The sequence below is a fragment of the Lates calcarifer genome, linkage group LG21 (genome assembly GCF_001640805.2).
Source record: "Lates calcarifer isolate ASB-BC8 linkage group LG21, TLL_Latcal_v3, whole genome shotgun sequence".
NCBI classification, from domain to species: Eukaryota; Metazoa; Chordata; class Actinopteri; family Centropomidae; genus Lates; species Lates calcarifer.
In genome coordinates, this window is record NC_066853.1 from 17,188,249 (window position 1) to 17,206,790 (window position 18,542).

At 41.6% G+C, this 18,542-nt stretch overlaps 1 protein-coding gene across 3 annotated transcripts in view; it reads left to right on the forward strand.

Moving 5' to 3' along the window:
- Nucleotides 1-18,542, forward strand: part of robo1 (roundabout, axon guidance receptor, homolog 1 (Drosophila)) — a 215,544-nt gene that overhangs the window by 73,340 nt on the left and 123,662 nt on the right. For 2 of the 3 annotated variants that reach the window (XM_051065358.1, XM_018665365.2), the window contains exon 3: nucleotides 1,711-1,800. In XM_051065358.1, coding sequence (XP_050921315.1) covers nucleotides 1,711-1,800 — 90 coding nt within the window. Of the gene's footprint in view, nucleotides 1-1,710; nucleotides 1,801-16,311; nucleotides 17,327-18,542 lie in introns of those variants that run through there. The other variant, XM_051065359.1, reaches the window with a different exon arrangement.

An 18,542-nucleotide genomic window follows, 5' to 3' on the forward strand; every position in this document is an offset into this window, starting at 1 on the left:
CTGGAATGAATGGTAGATACTTGAGACACTTCTTCAGAACTGAAGGAGTCTTTTTTTTGTTGTTTTTGAACATTTGAACATTTGTATTTGATACTTGTTCCAGCCTATAATTGCTGTCAGTGCCAAACTATTATTTTGTCAGAAGCAGATGTTGCATTTGTGTTTAATTTGTCTGTTTTCAACAGTTTGAAAGCACTACATATATCATGCTGGTGTCATGCTGTAAGCGTCAGACTCTGATCGATGTCTGTGTTCCATCGTGTCAAGCATGTGTATCATTGCACCTCATTCATGTGCATGTGTCAGAGTTACCTACGTGGTTATTTTTGTGTGACACAGAGGCCCTGCTCTCCTGTAGTGTTGTCAGTCAGACGCTGCCGTTGAGGATAAACAGACAGGCAGAGAAGTGCTAGATAATAGGTTTGGCCCAGCGTGAGACCCTTTAACTGTCACATTAATTGCAACACTACAGGAGCAGCAGGGGGGACATGATCACTGCATTTTGAATGTCTTTTTGTGTTTACTATTATTAATGTGTCCATAACTATTGGAAAGTGGGGTTTTTTGGGGGTCATTACTGTGTTTGCAAAGTCTGCTTTGATTTATGCTGTCAATTCTCTAATGGTGGGCGGGGCAGATGAAAATGACAGGGTCACCCTCTTCTTCGCACTCTGGTGATCTAAAGTACTCTCCAATGAACAATTCTGTCTGCCCGTCTGCTATTTATCAGAAGTGATGCCAGATCTCATTGAGGAAGCAGATACTTCTTACAGACTGCCACTCAGTTAGCTAAAGGGGTTGGATGCACTTTGATTAAGGTTCATCTTACCTCCCCACCCCAACTACCCCGCCCAAATTAACCCCCTGTCAGTGTCCCACAAAGAGAATGGGCATGGCTGAGTCTGATTTATTTCACAAGGAGCCATCATAAGGGCGCAGTTGGTCACCCGTCTCCCCCCATAAGCCACATATGCCCTGGCCCTCTTGGCCTCTCTTCTTTCTCTCCACCCTCCACCCTCTCCAACTGTCCCGCCTTCACACCGCCTGTCACACACACTCAACCTGTCACACCGAAGAAGACACAGGCACAAAGACGAGTCCTGAATCAAAAGAAGCTGATTAGCAATTAATGGTGCATCATTGTATTTGCATCAGGACTGTGTCCACAGTGTGGGTGTGCATGAAGAGCAGTGCTGTCAATCATGCAGAGTGTGCCCTGGCCCTCCCTCCTCTGTCCTGCCCATGTGCTCCCTTAGGGGTGCAGCCACTTATGGCTATTGATACGGTAGAGATGACTCTGTTTTACACCCACACACTTAGAGTCAAGCTGAACACAGGACAACAGGACAACCTCCTGCTGAGCACAGAGAGAAGCTGAAGACTGAAGACTGCACCAACTCATCACTTTAATGGATCTATACCCAAAGACTGATTGACGCGTGTCTGAAATTATCATTTTATTTGCCTCAGACATACAGATTGAATTATACACAGCTGTAGAGATTGTGGATGTTTGGTTGTTTACTGCAATGTGGGTGTTTGAATTCTGCAGCCAAAGACAGAGTTTACAAGGATGGAACTTGGCCCTTCTCAGTATGTTTGCTCTCTGCTCTGTCCAAGGATGCAGAGGGCTGGAGGTTTGGACCGTGGGTGGGGAAAGTGGGCAGAATGCATCTGGGTTCTCAGTCCCTGTGGTGTTATTGTTGACAGAGATGGGAGTCGCTCGGGAAGGGGCCAGCGAAGAGGCAACACCGGCTCCCACCACCGAACATGAGGATGACAACTCTTTGGGCTACACAGGTACCACTCCTGCTTTCCCATGATACTTAACACCTCCCTCCTTCTCTCAGAAAATGTGTTGCTTATTTGTTACTTCACTGGGATGTTTGACCTTGACTGTGCCAAGTGATGCATGTGCAGAATTTGAGAAGGCTGTTTTCACATTCATCTGCTGAAGATGTAAAAGTTTCTCTGAGCTAACTTTAAATCTGAGTTGAAGGCGTGTGCCTTGTGACATCACAGCTAGTCTGGAGCCAATAGTAGTCCAATAAGTTGCATTCACAAGTGTGATGTGGAAACTTAAACCCACAGCTTACATAGACTGAGAATGAACTTGAAAATGTTTTTACATTTATTCATAGCTCTGGACTTTTGTGAGGGTAAGGGAGTAATATAAATTTCTAATTGTATTTTAAAACATGTCTGGGGGGGGGGTGTCTTTACAGTGCCATTGTCCCATACATACATACAGTGCATGATAGTAATGATAACTTTATCCAAAATGAAGAAATGACTTTAGTACATTAGATCAAACTTCCCGCACTGAAACAGGATACAGTCAGACCTTAACTCTTCATGAGAAACATCATTTTACATACAATCAGAAAACATGTGTTATATATCACACAAGGTATACAAACCTGTTACTGTATAAGCCCTGACTGAGAGGAGCAATCAGAGCGATTGCAGAATGCATTTGGGGGAGCCAAGTTTACATTTTGCAATCAGAAATTACCCCACAGTTGAAACGTCTTTGGACAGAATAAGTACTCCTCAGCGTCAGACACTAGTTTCCACATGTGTTGCCATGGCAAATATAGATTTAAACACAAACTTCATGTTGTGGCTGCTGCTAAGAGTTTCTCAGTTTTCTCAGAGTGTTGGAAGAGAATTGTGGGAAAAGGAGGCACAAAACACCTCTTCAAATGCATCTGTTGTTGTAGACTCATAGGGCTCTGTGGGGAGATGAAGAGGCAGACATGGGGTCCTTACCTGAGGGACTGATGAGCACACAGAATGAAATTAAGTCTGGAGAAAATTACTGATGATGCATGTGTTTTGGCTGAGTGTTTTATGGGCTCTTCCCTCAGAGTGAGAGGGGAAAAAGGTTTTCTCAGTATGTTGTCGCAGCAAGGAGACCTACCTCCCTAGGTGATTTACTGGACCTCACATCGCTTCAGGAAAACGCAGAAAAAGAAGTCCAAATTAACTGTCAAAACTGACGGTCATCACTGTGTGTGGCTTGGCAACTCTAGATTTTATTTTTCTGAAAACTCAGATGAGAAAACCATACAATTATCATCGGTACCAAACTGTGCCTTTTATCAATAATGTCAAAACACTTCAAAAGTTTGAGCCCATACAACTATTAGTATTTGAATCTTTGAATTTAAAATCAGAATGTGTTGAAAGTTTCCAGTTTTCATATGCTTTGAATGAAAGGAAAATGGTGTCATATCTGCCTCATTGCATTTGGGTTCATCTCTAGAATGATAAATCAGTGCGGTGGACAGAGCCAGGAGTTCATCTTTAATCTGGCCATTTAATCCCATCTGTGCATGAAAATGAAGGAAAGCGATCTGGCCCAGCCAGTGAATTGGAAATGAGACTAATGTGCCCTAATACCTCAGTCTGCCGCTGATAGAATAAAGTGGGCGGCTGCCAAAGACTCCATCTTCAGGGAGCGTGACTCGCTGAAAGGAACGTGAGGGTAATCTTGACAGCTGCCAGTTTTAGCTGAGGTGAAGATGAAGTATACCTTCAAGTGTTACAGTGAAGAATATTTCAGGTGCCTGATTGTGTTTAACTGTGAGTCTTTGCCATGTGATGTCAGTGACCTTCACAGAGGAAGAGATTCATTGATTTACAAGTTCGTTCAGCTGTTTATCAGATCACAATCTGCACGTGACATTGAGGAAGAAGAGTGCTGTGTGCTTGTCATTCTTCCACCACTGTGCTGTTTTAGCATCTGAAATAAAGGATAGAAATGTGTTAAGTTGAGGGAAGAGCTTTGGACCAAAATGTAAGTAAAACTCTAACCTGACGTTCTTCGTACAAAACTAAAAACAGCTGGAACAGTATTAGGCAATGACATGGTAATGTCTTATATGGTAGTCACCTGGGACTAATACAGCCTACTGTGAATTTTATAAGGAACCACATGCTGACCTGAAGTTCGCAATACATTAAAAGTGTTGTTTATTGGTCCCCCAAGACCTTGACTTTCAGCCAGCTCTAAATTGTTTCCCGATATCAAAGAGCTTTGCACAGAACTTCATTCATAATAAATGAGACTGACCTGTGTGAAGCCGGTGGATTAGAGAGGCACGCTAAAACTCTTGCACTTACACTTTGCTAGCCCCTGCTTGGCAGGCAAACACACAGAGAGGAGACAGGTCTTTGGTTCTTCTGCCTTGACATGAAAGGCTGAGCGTGACTTCAGAGAGCACATCAGTGCTCATATCCTCCCTCTCCACTGACAGCTACCATTGCGTTTGTCACAGATCACAAAGGACGGCAACTTCAGAGAGCTGCTCTGTTGTGAGGTTATGGAAATAAAGATAGGGAGAAAGTGAGGGAACTGAGTGTTGCCACGCTGTCATCGCTGATTGGCTACAGAATAAAGGGGTCTAGACTGCTCTAATACCACATTATATCTTCTGTGCCCGTCCCTGAACGTCTAGAACAAACCATTCACTGTACTGATGGATGTACAGATAAGCGATGTGGGAACAAGTCTAACTGAAAGCTGTGGAGTCACAGAGGTTAATAATGCTTTGAACATTGACAAAGATTTGATAGATAGCGTAGAAAATATCCATCAACACACACAGTACAATAGAGACTCTTATTCCACATTTCACACAGCCAGTGATAAAAATGAAGACAGTATTTGTTTGACTTTGATAAACTGTTTCACTCTTGCTCCTCTGGGCTCACTAACTGATGCTGTTAACTGAATACTCTGTACACACACAAACACATACACATACACATACACATACACATACACACACAAAAGACCAAGAGCACTCAAGCCTAAATCATACTTAAGTGGAGAAGTGCTGGTTGACATTTTGCAGGATATAAATGATACAACACAGACAGTACAGACTCCAAAGAACAGTATTTTTCATACAGCTGTAATTGAATGTATGATTATTGAGAGAAAATAGTTTGTAAGAGTACGGAGGATGAGGACAAGGACCTAAAAGGCCACCTGAATGGTGCCATTATTAATAGGCCTATGTAGCCAGTTGGTGTGCATTTTGTAGGTATGTCTCCCCTTCTCTTTAGTTCTATTAAAGTTTTGCTTCCTTCCTTTAAACAAGGTTAAACATCCATTTTTTTTCTCCAGTGAATATAAACAAGATTCAGTTGAGCTTGACCTCTGACTGTGAACTATGAATTCAAAGTGTTGTATGACACAGTTCTGTCAGCTGACACTTTGTCACATGACACATTTTCACTGAGGTGTACATTAGCCTTAAGCCTTATTTATATTTCAGGAAGAATGCATCATTCAGCATGCCACAAAATTTAATATACGAACCCACTTGTGCCTGTTAGTAAAGGGTGATGGGAACCTCTTGGTTTTCGTCTCTTTCAATCGTGTATATCCTTCAGTGAACAACTGTTGTGTGACGGAGTGTCTGGTAAGCAGAAATTGACAAATCGTGCTCTGATGTCTGCTAACCATTCAAATCTCTCTATACATGTATCACTGAAGCTTTTGCACGATTATGTTGAATGTGTTTGGGGCAAGAGGAGCTATTTTATCTTTTGAGGAAAAAATACCTTCTCCATACCATTCCCACAGGGCTGAAAATCCAGGTGTCGGAGTATTTCACCAGCATGTAAACGCAACATGTATTTGTTTATCTGAACTCCACACACAAATGTAACCCAGTTCACATGTGTCAGACAAGCTTACATTCATATTTAACACTGCAAGAAATGATTAAATTCAATATACGAACAGGCCACGAGTGTAGCTTTAGAGTTGCTTAAAAATTGTTTGCATATTCTTATTCTTGGACCTCAGTGGGTGGAGACAGTGAGGTGGAGGCAGCATGGAACTGCATGGCACTAACAGCTTTACCACGAGAGAGATGGAGGGCTCTGTTCTTTATTTGTCCTTTTGCTCTCATTGCTGGGTTGTAGCGCTGGCCTTGAGTCCCCGCCCCTGAAAACCAATTTCCTTGACAGTGTCACCCCCACATATATTACCCAAGAGCCACCACTGCATCAGTGTGTCACATCTCCACGACACACACTCATCGTTCATCAGTCTTAGTGCCCAGGTAATCATGATAAAGGAAACAAAAGAGAGTGCTACTTGCTCAGCTAGCTGCACTCTTAACATGTTATCAGCACTCATTTCCTACCAGTGTAACAGCGTAGAGAAAGATCCCTGGCCACGCCTGGAGGAGCAATTCACTTGAGATATAATTAGTTATAACCACGCACTAATGTCCTACATGCATCTTCCCCACAGCCTCTGCGCTGCTGAGGCCAGTAGAGGGGTTTTTTTTGTTCCCAATCCAATCTCTTTTCATCTCCCTGATCCGCACAGCTTAGGTTAGCACCGTCCCAGGCAAATGGGTCTATTAGCCATTCTCGTCAGGATAGCAAGTGGAGTAATGTGGTCAAGAGGCACTGGAGTGGGAGTAAGATTTGAGATGGGAGTTAGCACAAGTGCGCAGGGGTCGAAAGCACAAAGACTGTAAGGTGAGAATTAAATTAGAATATTCAGATTCACGTTTCTAGTGTCCTCGTGATAATTGGGAAGAAGATTGGATAGGGTTTTGCCAAGTGCTAATAATCTGCTGCTCCTGCCCTATCAAACACTCTTTCATTTCTCAGTGAAAGTGTAATAAGTGTTTTCTTAAGATGTAAATAGGTCACATTTTTCACCATCACAAAGGGGAGAGGAGAAAATACTTTGGCTCCTGTAACTTAACAGGTTGGTGGTTCATATAGCCTTTATAAAACTGACTGCAAATTTAAAATTTCACATACTTGCTGTGTAAACTGTGACCTATTCCATCACTAATATCTATTACAGTGCGATTCATACAAGTCCAAACTGGAGCTGAGAAGATGAGAGAAGTAAACTTTTCCCTTAGAACACCAGAGCCATGCACTTACAGTTTGTTGCTGGTAACATATTAAATATTTGCTGATGATCTGCTTGTATTTCAAAGCACTTTGATGTACTTGCCATAAAGTGCTCAAGAGTAACAAAATGTCCATACGGCAACAATAGTGTCAATACCAAGCCCCAAGGTACCGACACTATAGTCACACACACAGTGTGGTGCTTTGAGACAGTTTTAGTGAATTTGTCACACTCAGCATTGCACCGCATGACTTACACTGGCCCCCTTTTCCTGTACATAAACTTTCCATGACCAGAATTTGATCCTTTCAGTCCAATAAAAATCTGAAAGTCTAGAATAGCTGTATCAGTAAATACTTTTAGGCCATTCATGTGCGCGGGAAGCCAGGAATTCAACAGGCTCGACCAGAGGAAATGTAGAGTGTGTGTGCTCTCAGCCATCCTTGCCAGAGAGCGAGTCTAGTGCACATGGTCGCTGTACCAAAAAATGTGGAAGCCTGCAAAACCTTATTGAAGCATGTGCCTGAAGAGCACCTTTTATATAAACGAATGGAGCCATTTTGGAAAGTGGCGTCCAGTTTTTTTCATAATACATCTATCCTCAATACCTTGATGCAGCAAGATGGCAAACAAGTCTGGACAATACTCTATTAGTGTGGTAGCATTATTTGCCGAGAGCAATAAAAAGAATTCTCTTGGATAACACCAACTTAGACTAATATTATATAATGTTAGCTGTATAACAGCTGTAGCTGCACAGCTGTTTGGTTGTCCTGGAGAGCTTACATAAGGCATGGTTCGTAAAATCCAAACCACAGCTTCATCAGCCAAAGAGTTAGTCATTTTTCCAATAATGATTCAGGAGCGTTAAGTGCCTATTCTAATCACTGTGGAGTGTGGAGTGCTCTAAACTCTCTGTCTACTTGAGTTTTCAAAGTGTCATCAGAAACTGGGCTGCACGCTACCACTCTGAGACGTAAATCCAGCTTATATTACATTATTTTAAAATAATGTGTACTCTTGGTAAACTCCTTTATATGTTCTTGCTTATTTTATTTCTTTTTTTACAGTCCATTTAAACACACCTATATCTATTATACGATCAACTAAGGTATAATCAACCCTTTAAAATTGAAGTGAACATATAATTTACTGCAGTTGCACGTGAAATGCAGTCACTGTATGTCCCACATAAATCACAGATTTTTAAATAACCCACCCACAGCAGAGTATTTGCTATTATTTCTGACAAAACATTTTTTTGCTTTCCAGGGGTGCCTTTGCTTTCAGATCAATTAGCCATTTTTATGAGCAAACACAGAAGGAGAACTTCTCCTTCTCACTGACAGCCCTGTGTGCTCCTCCCAGTAGAAATTACCCTAATAACTGTCAGTCATGACTGACGGCTTGATGATCTGTAAAATCATTGCTGGTTTTATTAGTAGTGATATGACTCAGACTCATGCATAGTCATGTTGATGTTCAGCCAGAGCCAATATTAGGCTTGTTTCTCTGAGAGTCGGTACGAGCTGTAGGGGGCTGTGGAGACTCAGTGGTGGGACTGTGTCTCAGCAGGGCTCAGCGTCTGTGTGAAAGAGGGGAGAATATCATGAGATGAGTGTGTGTGTGTGTGTGTGTGGGAGGAGGGGGGCTGTAAATCTGAGCAGCACCTGCTCCCTGGACTCTGGCGCGTGGTGTGAGGTCAGCAGCGCCAGATATCCCATCGATCATATTTATTACATTCATCACAGCACCAGTTTGTTTTGGCAGCTGATCGCACCAGGAAAAGAGAAAAGGAAGAATAGACTTTTTATTTGAGACGGGGAATGCTTTTAGCATGAGCAGTGTCTGTGCATTTTTTCTCTGCTCAGGGTCTTCAGAGAGAGATCAGTAAGTGATGTTGGCTCCAAGGCCCCACTGAAACCACAACTACTGCAGAATGATATTTTAAGTACAGTTTTGGAAAGTTTCTGGATGTTATAACTTTGAGAAAAAAAAATTATTAATGTCCCATCGATTCTCAGCTCTGTGGCACTTTGGGTTTGAAGTTGAGGTTTGTCTAGAATATTGAAAACACAATTTGTGTTTTTACTTCTTTGATTGATTTCTTTTTAATAATATGAAAGAAATGTAGGAAACCAAATGTTTTGAATCAAGAATGTTTATCTAGCCCGAAAAAACTGCAGAAACTAGTAGTTTGATCTGGGCATAGACTGACATTTTATCCATAGTTGCGGTGTGGCTCTAGGGATAGCAAATCTGTTTGTTGGTCATTCGGTTCACTACTTTGGTCCAAACTGAAATATCTCAACAGCTGCTGGATGGATTGACATGAAATTTTGTACAGATATCCATGGCTCCCAGAGGATAAATCACCATCATCTTCCTTTTCATCTACTATGAGGTTGACTTTAAAGTTTGGAGTGAAACATCACAACAGCCATTGGATAAATTGTCAAGACCCCCCCCCCAACAGATTGTTTTATCTTTGGTGATACTCTAATTTTTCATCAACTGCCATTCATCAGGTCACATTTTTAATTGGTCAACTTGTGGCTAAATACCTGCAAAACTAATTCCCATCAGCCCCCACTATTTTTACGTTTAGTGCTGATGGGCAATTGGCTGCAACTTGCTAAACTAAAATGTTTACCATGGTAAACATACTCGCTAAATGTCAGCAAGTTAATGTTGTCATTGTGAGCATGTTAGCGTGCTGACATAGCATTTCGAGACAGAACAGGGCTGCTGGCGTGACAGACTCTTCAGTAATCTGCTGTTGTCTCAAAGTACAAAATGTGTTTTTGATGAAAAGGGAAGTGGCAGTGTCCTCAAAGTGCAACTGGTTCTTTTTAATTGAACACTAACAGGGTTGTTCTCAGTGCCATCACATCTGTACACCAAGAAAACATTTACTGACTGAACAAAAGGCCCTTTCCAAAAGCTAACCCTTAACAGCTGAAGCTCAAACATATGATGCAGTTGCAATGTATGACTTAGATATAATGAAGGGATTTTTGAGCTCCGCTCTTGGTCAGGATCTTGTCCTGAATCTCGTTGCCATGTGATTGGCTGAGGTCCAGCGGCGATAAGAACAAAGGAATCTCTTGGCTCAGTTACCCTGAGCCCCACTGTCAGTCATTAAAGCTCTCCTTTCTCTAAACCAATTAGGCCAATTAAGCATGAAACACAATGCTGCTCGATTTCTGCCACGATGCATTTCCACGAGGGAGAAGGAGCGAGGCACAGGTCACTCAACAAGCTGCGTTCAGTGTAGAGAAGAGCAAGTCAAGGGTAGTCAGATACTTTAATATTGTCTAATTGTGCTCAGATCTTGTCTTCCTGTTATGCTAGTGTAGTCATGCGTGGAAATTCACAAATTGGATACTGTAGTGCTGAAGTGCTGTGTAGTAATTTTAATTCTGAACACTTGCCATTAACATGAAAAAACTTCACATCTCTCCATGTGGAACATAACCTCACAGGAGGAGAGTTTAAACAGAAGCGACTAATAAACATTTTTTTCTGACAACAGAAGTGCAGAACATTCATGCAAACTCCGGTAACGTCTGTTGCCGCAAATATTCCCAACGACTGACTGTATTTTGATGTCGCTGCCAGGATGTTATGTGATAGCTGGGTTATTTTAATCAGCCTCCACAGGCCATGTCGAGGCTGACGCTAAACAGATGCTAATGTGAGGCCCATTAAAAGACGCAGGGAAAAAGGGATTCAGTGTGCGCAGGCAAGCGGAAAAGCAACAGCCTGTTTATCGCCTCATCCTGCTTTGTGCTCCAAACCTCGTCGCGGCATCCTGCGAAACCCCCTCCCACCCCCCTCCCTTTCTTTCTCCTCTGTGTCTGCCCCCCACCCACCCCACATTTCTTGCAGCAGCGTCATGCATGGGGGCATTCCTTGAACAGGAACAGATTTGTTTAGTTCACTGTCATTTTCTTTCACTGGACCCCTGTCTTTTTTTTTTTTATCATGTCTGAAAGCTGAACAGAGAGGCTATAGTGAGAAGAAGAATGTTCTCACTCTTCTGTTTATGTTTTGTTACACTCTGCTTTGTATCTTACTTGCTTTGTATTGCCTGTCCTGTTCCTTTCTCTGCTCTGGCATACTCTCAATATAATAGTGACAAGAGACATTTTTAGTCCTGTCCACTTTTTCAAAGACTTTTTGGCTTGTTTCTGAGGTTTCTCTTAGTGGGTTAAATATATTTATTCTGGGTTGCTGCCCAGAATGATACATGCTTTGGCTCTTATGTGGAGCTGAAGGGATAGAGTATTGTCCACAGTGGACAGGTAAGACAGGAAATAGCTCAACATTCATTATGGTTACTGTTGTAGATGTTCCAGAAATATGACAAGACTGCACTTAATGCTTCACTTTCAGTCTCTGCTGACATGTGTCACTGTCTAAATATGGTTGACTTAAGTTTAACTGGCCAGCTGTGCTTTGAATTTAACTCAGTCTTTTGTCCAAATTCTTTAAATGTGTGTGCTACACTTAAGCCCATATTGATTAACCTTAACTGTGTTATCCATACTCTGCAGTTAAAAAGTAGCCTCAAGTCAAACATAGTAGATTTCCCATGACTGCAGGAGCATGTGCACTTAGTTGTGACACGGTTTGTGCTCCTGGAGCTTCATCACTCCCTCAGTGACCAATCAGTAATGATAAGTTGCCTCCTTTAGCAGTGACACACTAACACCAATATGATCTAACTTCCTTGGGACTTCAGGTCATCTGTCCTCTCCTGCCTCACATCACTTCTCATCTCTCATCCCTTTCTTTCCAGTCTTTGCGTTTTCCCATGTGAACAGTCCGTCATCCCACCTGAAAATCATCTCATTCCTCAACTGTGCCATGACAGGGGAGAGTTCTCCTCGAAAGCCCTCTGCATGACAAAGCAGCCTTCATTTAACAAGATGTATCCTGCAGACCACACCTATCAATCATGCATGCAACTTCCTACAGGAAGTTTTAAAAGTAAGAGATTTCCATATGTTGTAGGAGATTGGATAAATGTTGGCTCTGTTGAGTAAATACTATTCCATATGTTTATACTCCTCTAAGCCTATGATCCTCCACTGAGGTTGGTGAGGAGAAGAGGACAGAGCTGTGAAATGATGGCTGCCTGTTGCCAACTCACAAAGGCTACAAATTTGTATTGCTGTTTTATAAAAAGACAAGCAGCACAATGAATAAATAAAACAATGGCTCCTCAAGGACAGGACGCGAATGATAAAAAGCTGTAGTGAATGTGAGGCGAGTGAAGTACATAACAATCTGAATAAAGTGTCTGCGAACCTGAACTGAACCTGTGCCTGCCACATTCTGTCCAAGGTGACTCTAGCTGCAACTTTTACAAGTTTCTGTTTATTTCCTAACATATTCAGGAGGTAAAACTTCAGCCTGTGGAGTGTGAAATCCCAAAATGCATCACTTTTTCTGTGGATGGAAAAAGCATTCGTACTTTTCTGTCTGTTGGAACTGTTGTGTTTGCCTCTCAACGGGGAGTATCTTTTAGAGTGGGGGAAAGGTTTTGTTTTATGCCATCCTGTTTGGTGCGCTGGCGAGATGGGAATGAAAGCCATTAAATAGTCTTAGTCGGAAGGGAAAAGGGAATGTGGGCTCCTTCGCCTCACCCCGCCTGTGTGTCACCCCATCACCCCTATGCTGAGGGGGCCTAGGTTTTGTGTGGGAGTCCAACACATCTGAAAAGAGACTCAGCATGTAGCCTACAGGATCCCCCGTCCTGCCACATGCATTGAAACATCATAGGAAAAGACGGAATGTCCACAAACTCCTTTTGAATATTAAAAGGAGAATTATCAGAGATAAATAGGCCGGGAAGATGAGAGAGGGTCTCTCCATTGAGCAGTGGGATGGCGAGATGGAGAAGGGAGTGAACTTCACCATGCACATTGTATATAGAGAGTTGCCCTCATTAAGATCCCATCATCCTCTGGGGGGGGGGAACATTGTCACTGGATTTAGGAGACTAGCCAAGACTGCAGGGGTTTATGTATTTGGCAGATCTCAAGGGTAGCAGTATGAAGGGCTCTTGGTGGGAAGTGCAGCAATGTTTGCAGTTTGTTGATGTTTTGGGGAATTTTCAAGAGGACCTTTGGACTGGATTTTTATTATTTGCCCCTTTTCAAGGAATACCTGTGACTGTAACTGAAGCCACAGTGAATTATGGAATTTGCTTAACATTTCTTTGCAGAGATAGACCACTTTGCAGCCACTGAGCTAGCAAGAGCAGTGTGTTTTTATGACTGTTATATGCACGATTACCGGCGCTGTGTTGTCCGCACACATCACCATGCAGATAGTGAGTTTGCTGGTGGTGTTGTTTGCCAATGCTGGTCATGCTGGGGGTTCCTAAAGACCTATAAGGGTCCACACGGAGCCCATCGCAACACTGGGTTACAGAAGTCTCACTGGTGCAAATGGCCGCTTAATAATTTTGGACCTCGCCTAAACCACCAGACTGTAAGGCACTCCCACAGCAAACCACACAAATGTAACCAGGCCCTTCACAGTGAGTACAAAAAGCGTTATATTACATAACTGTCATCCAAAAAAATAATGACTCATCAAATCTTTGACAATATTCAAAGTTGTTTTGGTTCTCTTTAGTGGTTGTTAAAGCATTAAAACCTTGCAGCACTTTGCAGTCAGGGGAAGTATTAAGCCTTTTGTGCTTTGTATTTTCTTGGAAGTTGTTTAGTGCGAAGCGATTTGGTTGTGGTGTTGAAAGCTCTCCGTTGTCTCAGCTGCCATCGCAACCCTGACAATATGTAATTTTTCTTGCCTCTGCCGGTCTGATCAAGGTTGCAAGGGAGGGGGAAGAGAGAGGACAGAGAGCCTTCCCTGCTCACGGGGCTCAGGCGCCATAACTTGTTTCACTTGTGAGATTTTTTTCTTTTCTTTTTTTTTTTTTTTCCAACCACAGATGAAACCAAACCTGAACCTGAATACAAAAGGGTTTGATGCAACATTAAACTATGAAACTGTGGTGATAGAGGTAGAGCTGGGGTCAAGACTGAGAGTGGCCGACAAGCATACTCCTTATTATGATGGGATGTTCTTTGAAGTTTATCAATACAGCAACTTATTGATATGTGTCTGTTTCTCACTATTTTACACATTTTATTCCCTATTTCAGTTACTTACAGTTAATATGAGAGAAAGAGAGCTGAAAGCTCTGTGAGTGAAATGATAAGAGCATCTGCTTTGTGTGTTATTTCAGCATTTTATTCTTTGCTGTGCTACATCAAACATTTAAAACGCTCACATCCTCTTGTGTTAATCAGCCCTTCCAGACACCCTCCTATCCTGATGGGTCTAAGTGAGGATTTTGCTGATAACTGCTTCTGTGTTACAGTTCCCTGCTGCTGGCTAGAGGATTTTTTCCCTCCTTTTTTCTAACTATTCGATTGGTAGTATTCAGCTGAACAGCCACTCTGCAGATCCAGGGCTGTAAAAGCTTTCAGGAAAACAGGGCACATGAGGACCAAGTGGGAATGGAGTGTGTAAAACTGTAATATAATGCACACATGGATGAATGAGAAATAAAAACATGTTTGAAGTTGAAAGACAAGACTTTTGTCGGAATATGTCAGTTGGGCAGCACTCATCATCATGCAGACTCCAGCAGGGGTCTCAAACTAAGTGCATAGAGACATGTACTGAGGGAGATGCACTTAAAGTAGTGAAGAGTTCATGTAGATCCAAGTACTTTTTTGAAACTGGACTACACAACAAGGTGCTGCACCAACCATGAGTGTGATGAATAGCATTTTATAGAATTATTTTGATTGTCTTTGATGTTCATCTTTTCATTTGCTCCTTATTTTTAATGATTATGTTTAAAGTGCGCATATTTGTATTTTCATTGCAACATGTGAATTAAATGCTGTCATAGTCCTCCTTAAGAAAATTTGCTTTTAAAGGGTTATGTTGCTTACATGATGATGCACTTGCATTAAAACATTAGTCTGTGCACCTAATAAAAAGTAATTAAAGACAGCCATGTGCTCCAGTTTCAAAATATGGGTTGAGTTAGTTGTTATGCTGACTTGGCGTTCTTTGAGAGTGGTAGTTGAAGCACAAGATATAGAGCCATGGGTGAGTTTATGATATGAAAAAAAGGGATTATTCGATGTTGTTTCCCAGTCTACAGTATTGAATTTCTGAGAAGAGATAGTCATCAGTCTGTGGGTGTTTGCTCTGAGAAGTATCTGTCTGACACATGAAACAGCTTAAGAACCCTTGGGCTCAATGACTAATGTGTTACTAAGAATTAGAAGACATATGCTCTGTAAATTTTGCTGGATGTTAACAGCTCTTGTGAGATCAGTTCAGGCAGCCTTCACTGGAGGGCGCTGTTGGGTAACAAATGTTCAGTGAAGCCAACAGAGGGGCTTTGAGCTGAGCAAATGAGAAAGTCTTTCTTTCTTTCTTTCTTTCTTTCTTTCTTTCTTTCTTCTCATCTCTTCTATGCAATTTAGAGTTTTTAATGCATGATGACTTGCATGGTTATAAATTATGTATGCCGGTCCTGTGTCTAAGGTTGGTTATGCCTCAGAGCCTTAGGTAGACAGTTGGCTATAGGCTAAACTGATCACACCATTGTAGAGAGTCATGGCTTTTGAATTAAACTTAAAAAAAAAAGAAAAAAGGGAAACACATTTTCATGCTGAGTCCAAAGTTTATGTCACACTGGGGGGGGGTTTAAAGTAGAAACATAGATCACCATATAAACTGTAAGGCCACATTTTAATTAACAATGTATAGTCTTAAACAGCGCAATAATACACATTAATTTGTTTTCTTTTGATTTATAACATATATGCTTATATAGAAAACGGGGCTGGGAACTGTTTGGAAATGTTATGAATTAAGCTCTCTCAGGCAGCACAGGCCTGCATGCAGCCTAGAGGCATCAGGTTTTACATGTAAAACAATATGTTTTAATCAAAGTGGTACACCTATACAGTATATCATTTTAGTTTCAGCTCTTAGAGGAAGCATTTTGCCTTGTAGGCCCAATACAGTTCAGAAGGATAAAAATAGCATTTTATTGCTAATCTGGTTTCTAATAATGAAATATTAACGGACTATGAAACCACAGGAGACAAAACAAAACCCTAAAGTATGTTAGAGCCATTATATAATAACTATTGAGTTCCAAAAACATACTGTGAAGTCCCTGTTGGAATATCATTGGAATAGGCTGTTCCATTTGTTTTCAGTCAAGGACCGCAGAAAGAATAAAAACAACATGTCTGAATAGTTTTATAAGGTTTCTCTTATTATTGGACATAGTTAAAGAAAATACAGTAGCCTGCCAGTCAGCGTGCGCTGTGGAACCGCGCTGCTCGGTGGGATCCAGGCTGGAAGAGGTTAAATTTCTTCTCTGGGAAACATTGTCGGGTCTATGGAGGGGGTAGAAAGGCGCATACCAATTGTCGAGGCATTCCGCTTTTCCTTGAATGAAATGCTGTGAATATGAATCCGTGTGTCCCCCCTCTCGCCTGAGGTTCGGGGTCTGCGACGCACACGAGGATCGATCGGAGCTCGGAGGCGGCGGTGGAGAAACCGGAGGGGGGGGAAAGTGATGGAAAAGTTGCACTGAGCTTGTGCGCGGATCCGGTGGATGAGGGGAGGACAGGACTAACTCGCAGAAGTTTCCGATCTCAAGTGACAGATTCAAACTGGACTGAAATAATGTGACTGCAAGGACAGAGCCTTTTAGCGTGGACTACAGCGACCGCTCGCGTCTTTTTTTTTTTTTAAAAGCTCACTTTTGAGTTGACTTTAAGTTTGCGGTGGATTTATCATTGACCCCCTTTTATTTGGCACGAAGGAACTAAATGATTTGAATGAGATCGCTCGGCTGGTCATTGAGCGCTCGGCAGTGACGGGATGAATTCAAAGAAATGATAGAGCTCTGTTTCTTCTCTGCTCTCATTTTCTCCCATGGTTTTAACACATGCTACCATTCAGTTCAGTTGATCTACTAAAACGGAGCATGTGTTGAAATTTCGGGGCCGTCTGGAACTGTTTTTGTGTTATTTTTTCCCCCATCTTCTTAACCCTTCTTCTCATCTATAACAAGAAGCCAAAGCCAGCTTGTGATAAACTGCTCCTGGACTGTTTTATTTTTTTTGCTTTCTGTGACTCACAAACCAAAATCTGGGTGTTGATTTTATTTTATTTTATTTTATTTTTTCAAACTCTGGAATCTGAGATTTTGGTCTCCAGTTTGACATGAAGGAGTGGATGCCTAAATTGTTTTTTGAATAATTTGGATTACATTAGAACATTTCTCAGCAGAGAGACGTTGAATGATGTCTCCAACTTTTATTGGATTTGTATTTCTGTTAGGAATTCTCCATGTGTGCTCAGGTAAGTCAGTGATTACTGCCAGCAGTGTGGCTGCTTTTGCTTTTTTATCGGGATTTTGCAAGTTGAATTTTGAAACAGAAAACTAAGGGGGAAAAAAAACCCAATTCATTTCTTATCTGTGAGGATAAAAACTCTTTTATTATTTGTAAAGCTTCAGGCCTTATATGGTTATTCAGTTACACTACATGAATCATTTAAAATTGTTTATTGAAGTATCAAAATGTATTGCTGGAGTATATGCTCTCGATCTGAAAAACGGTTGCTGCAGGACAAATGTAGATGCAAACCTTCCCAACCGTACAAAAACACATTTTGAACATTGGACTTTTGTTAAACAGTGAGTGTGTTTTAGGCCTTGCTCAGATAAGTAAGAGGCTGTGTGTTTTCAGTTTCGTGCTTTGAAATGAGGAGGGCAGAATTCTGATACAAAACAGTGAAATGTTTTCTCTTGACCAAGAAAGTCAACTCAAGGGGGGATGTCTAACTTCTAAGAGCTGAGCGCACATAAAGTCACACATAAAGTGCTGAAGCCATGTGGGATGAGGGGAGTGGGCAGCTATCATCGGTCAAACAGACGGCACAAACCCCTGTGGAGACCATGTTTCCATGTATGTCACGATTCTGCCCGCGGATGGCTATTATTGCTGAGTGCAACATTTTAAAAAAATGTTTTTAGAATGGAAATCTGCAACTTATCAAATGATGCAGGTTTTCAACTTTCTGTGTCTTTTTCGCTGTGACTGTCAGATTTGTTTTAACTCAGTTTTGTGTCAGTCTGGTTTCACTTGTCTTTGTCATCTGATGCTGTCTGTACTTTCTTATTATCTTTCACATTATTCCTCCTCAACCATCACATGGATGTCTTTATAGAGCCTGTGGACCATGATAACTTGGGGTTTCCAGGTCAGTTACTTCTGTGTTATGAGGAAGCAAATGCCTGCCACACTATTATAAAGCCTTAGGAAAATTGTGTCTTCAATGGGGACATAGTGGGGCATGTTACACAAAGAAGTTGTACAAAACCTTCAAAAGATGGAATAGTTAAAAACAAAAAGATGAGTAGACTTAACAGTTGTGAGGTAGTTTCTCTTTTTTATATAATACTCATGACAAAACTACTGTACCAAAGAAACAGCAGGCCCTCTACTACTGTTTATCGTAGCTCCAACACACCTATATAATTACCTAAGTAATAGTCAGTGTAATTGTTTTCAAG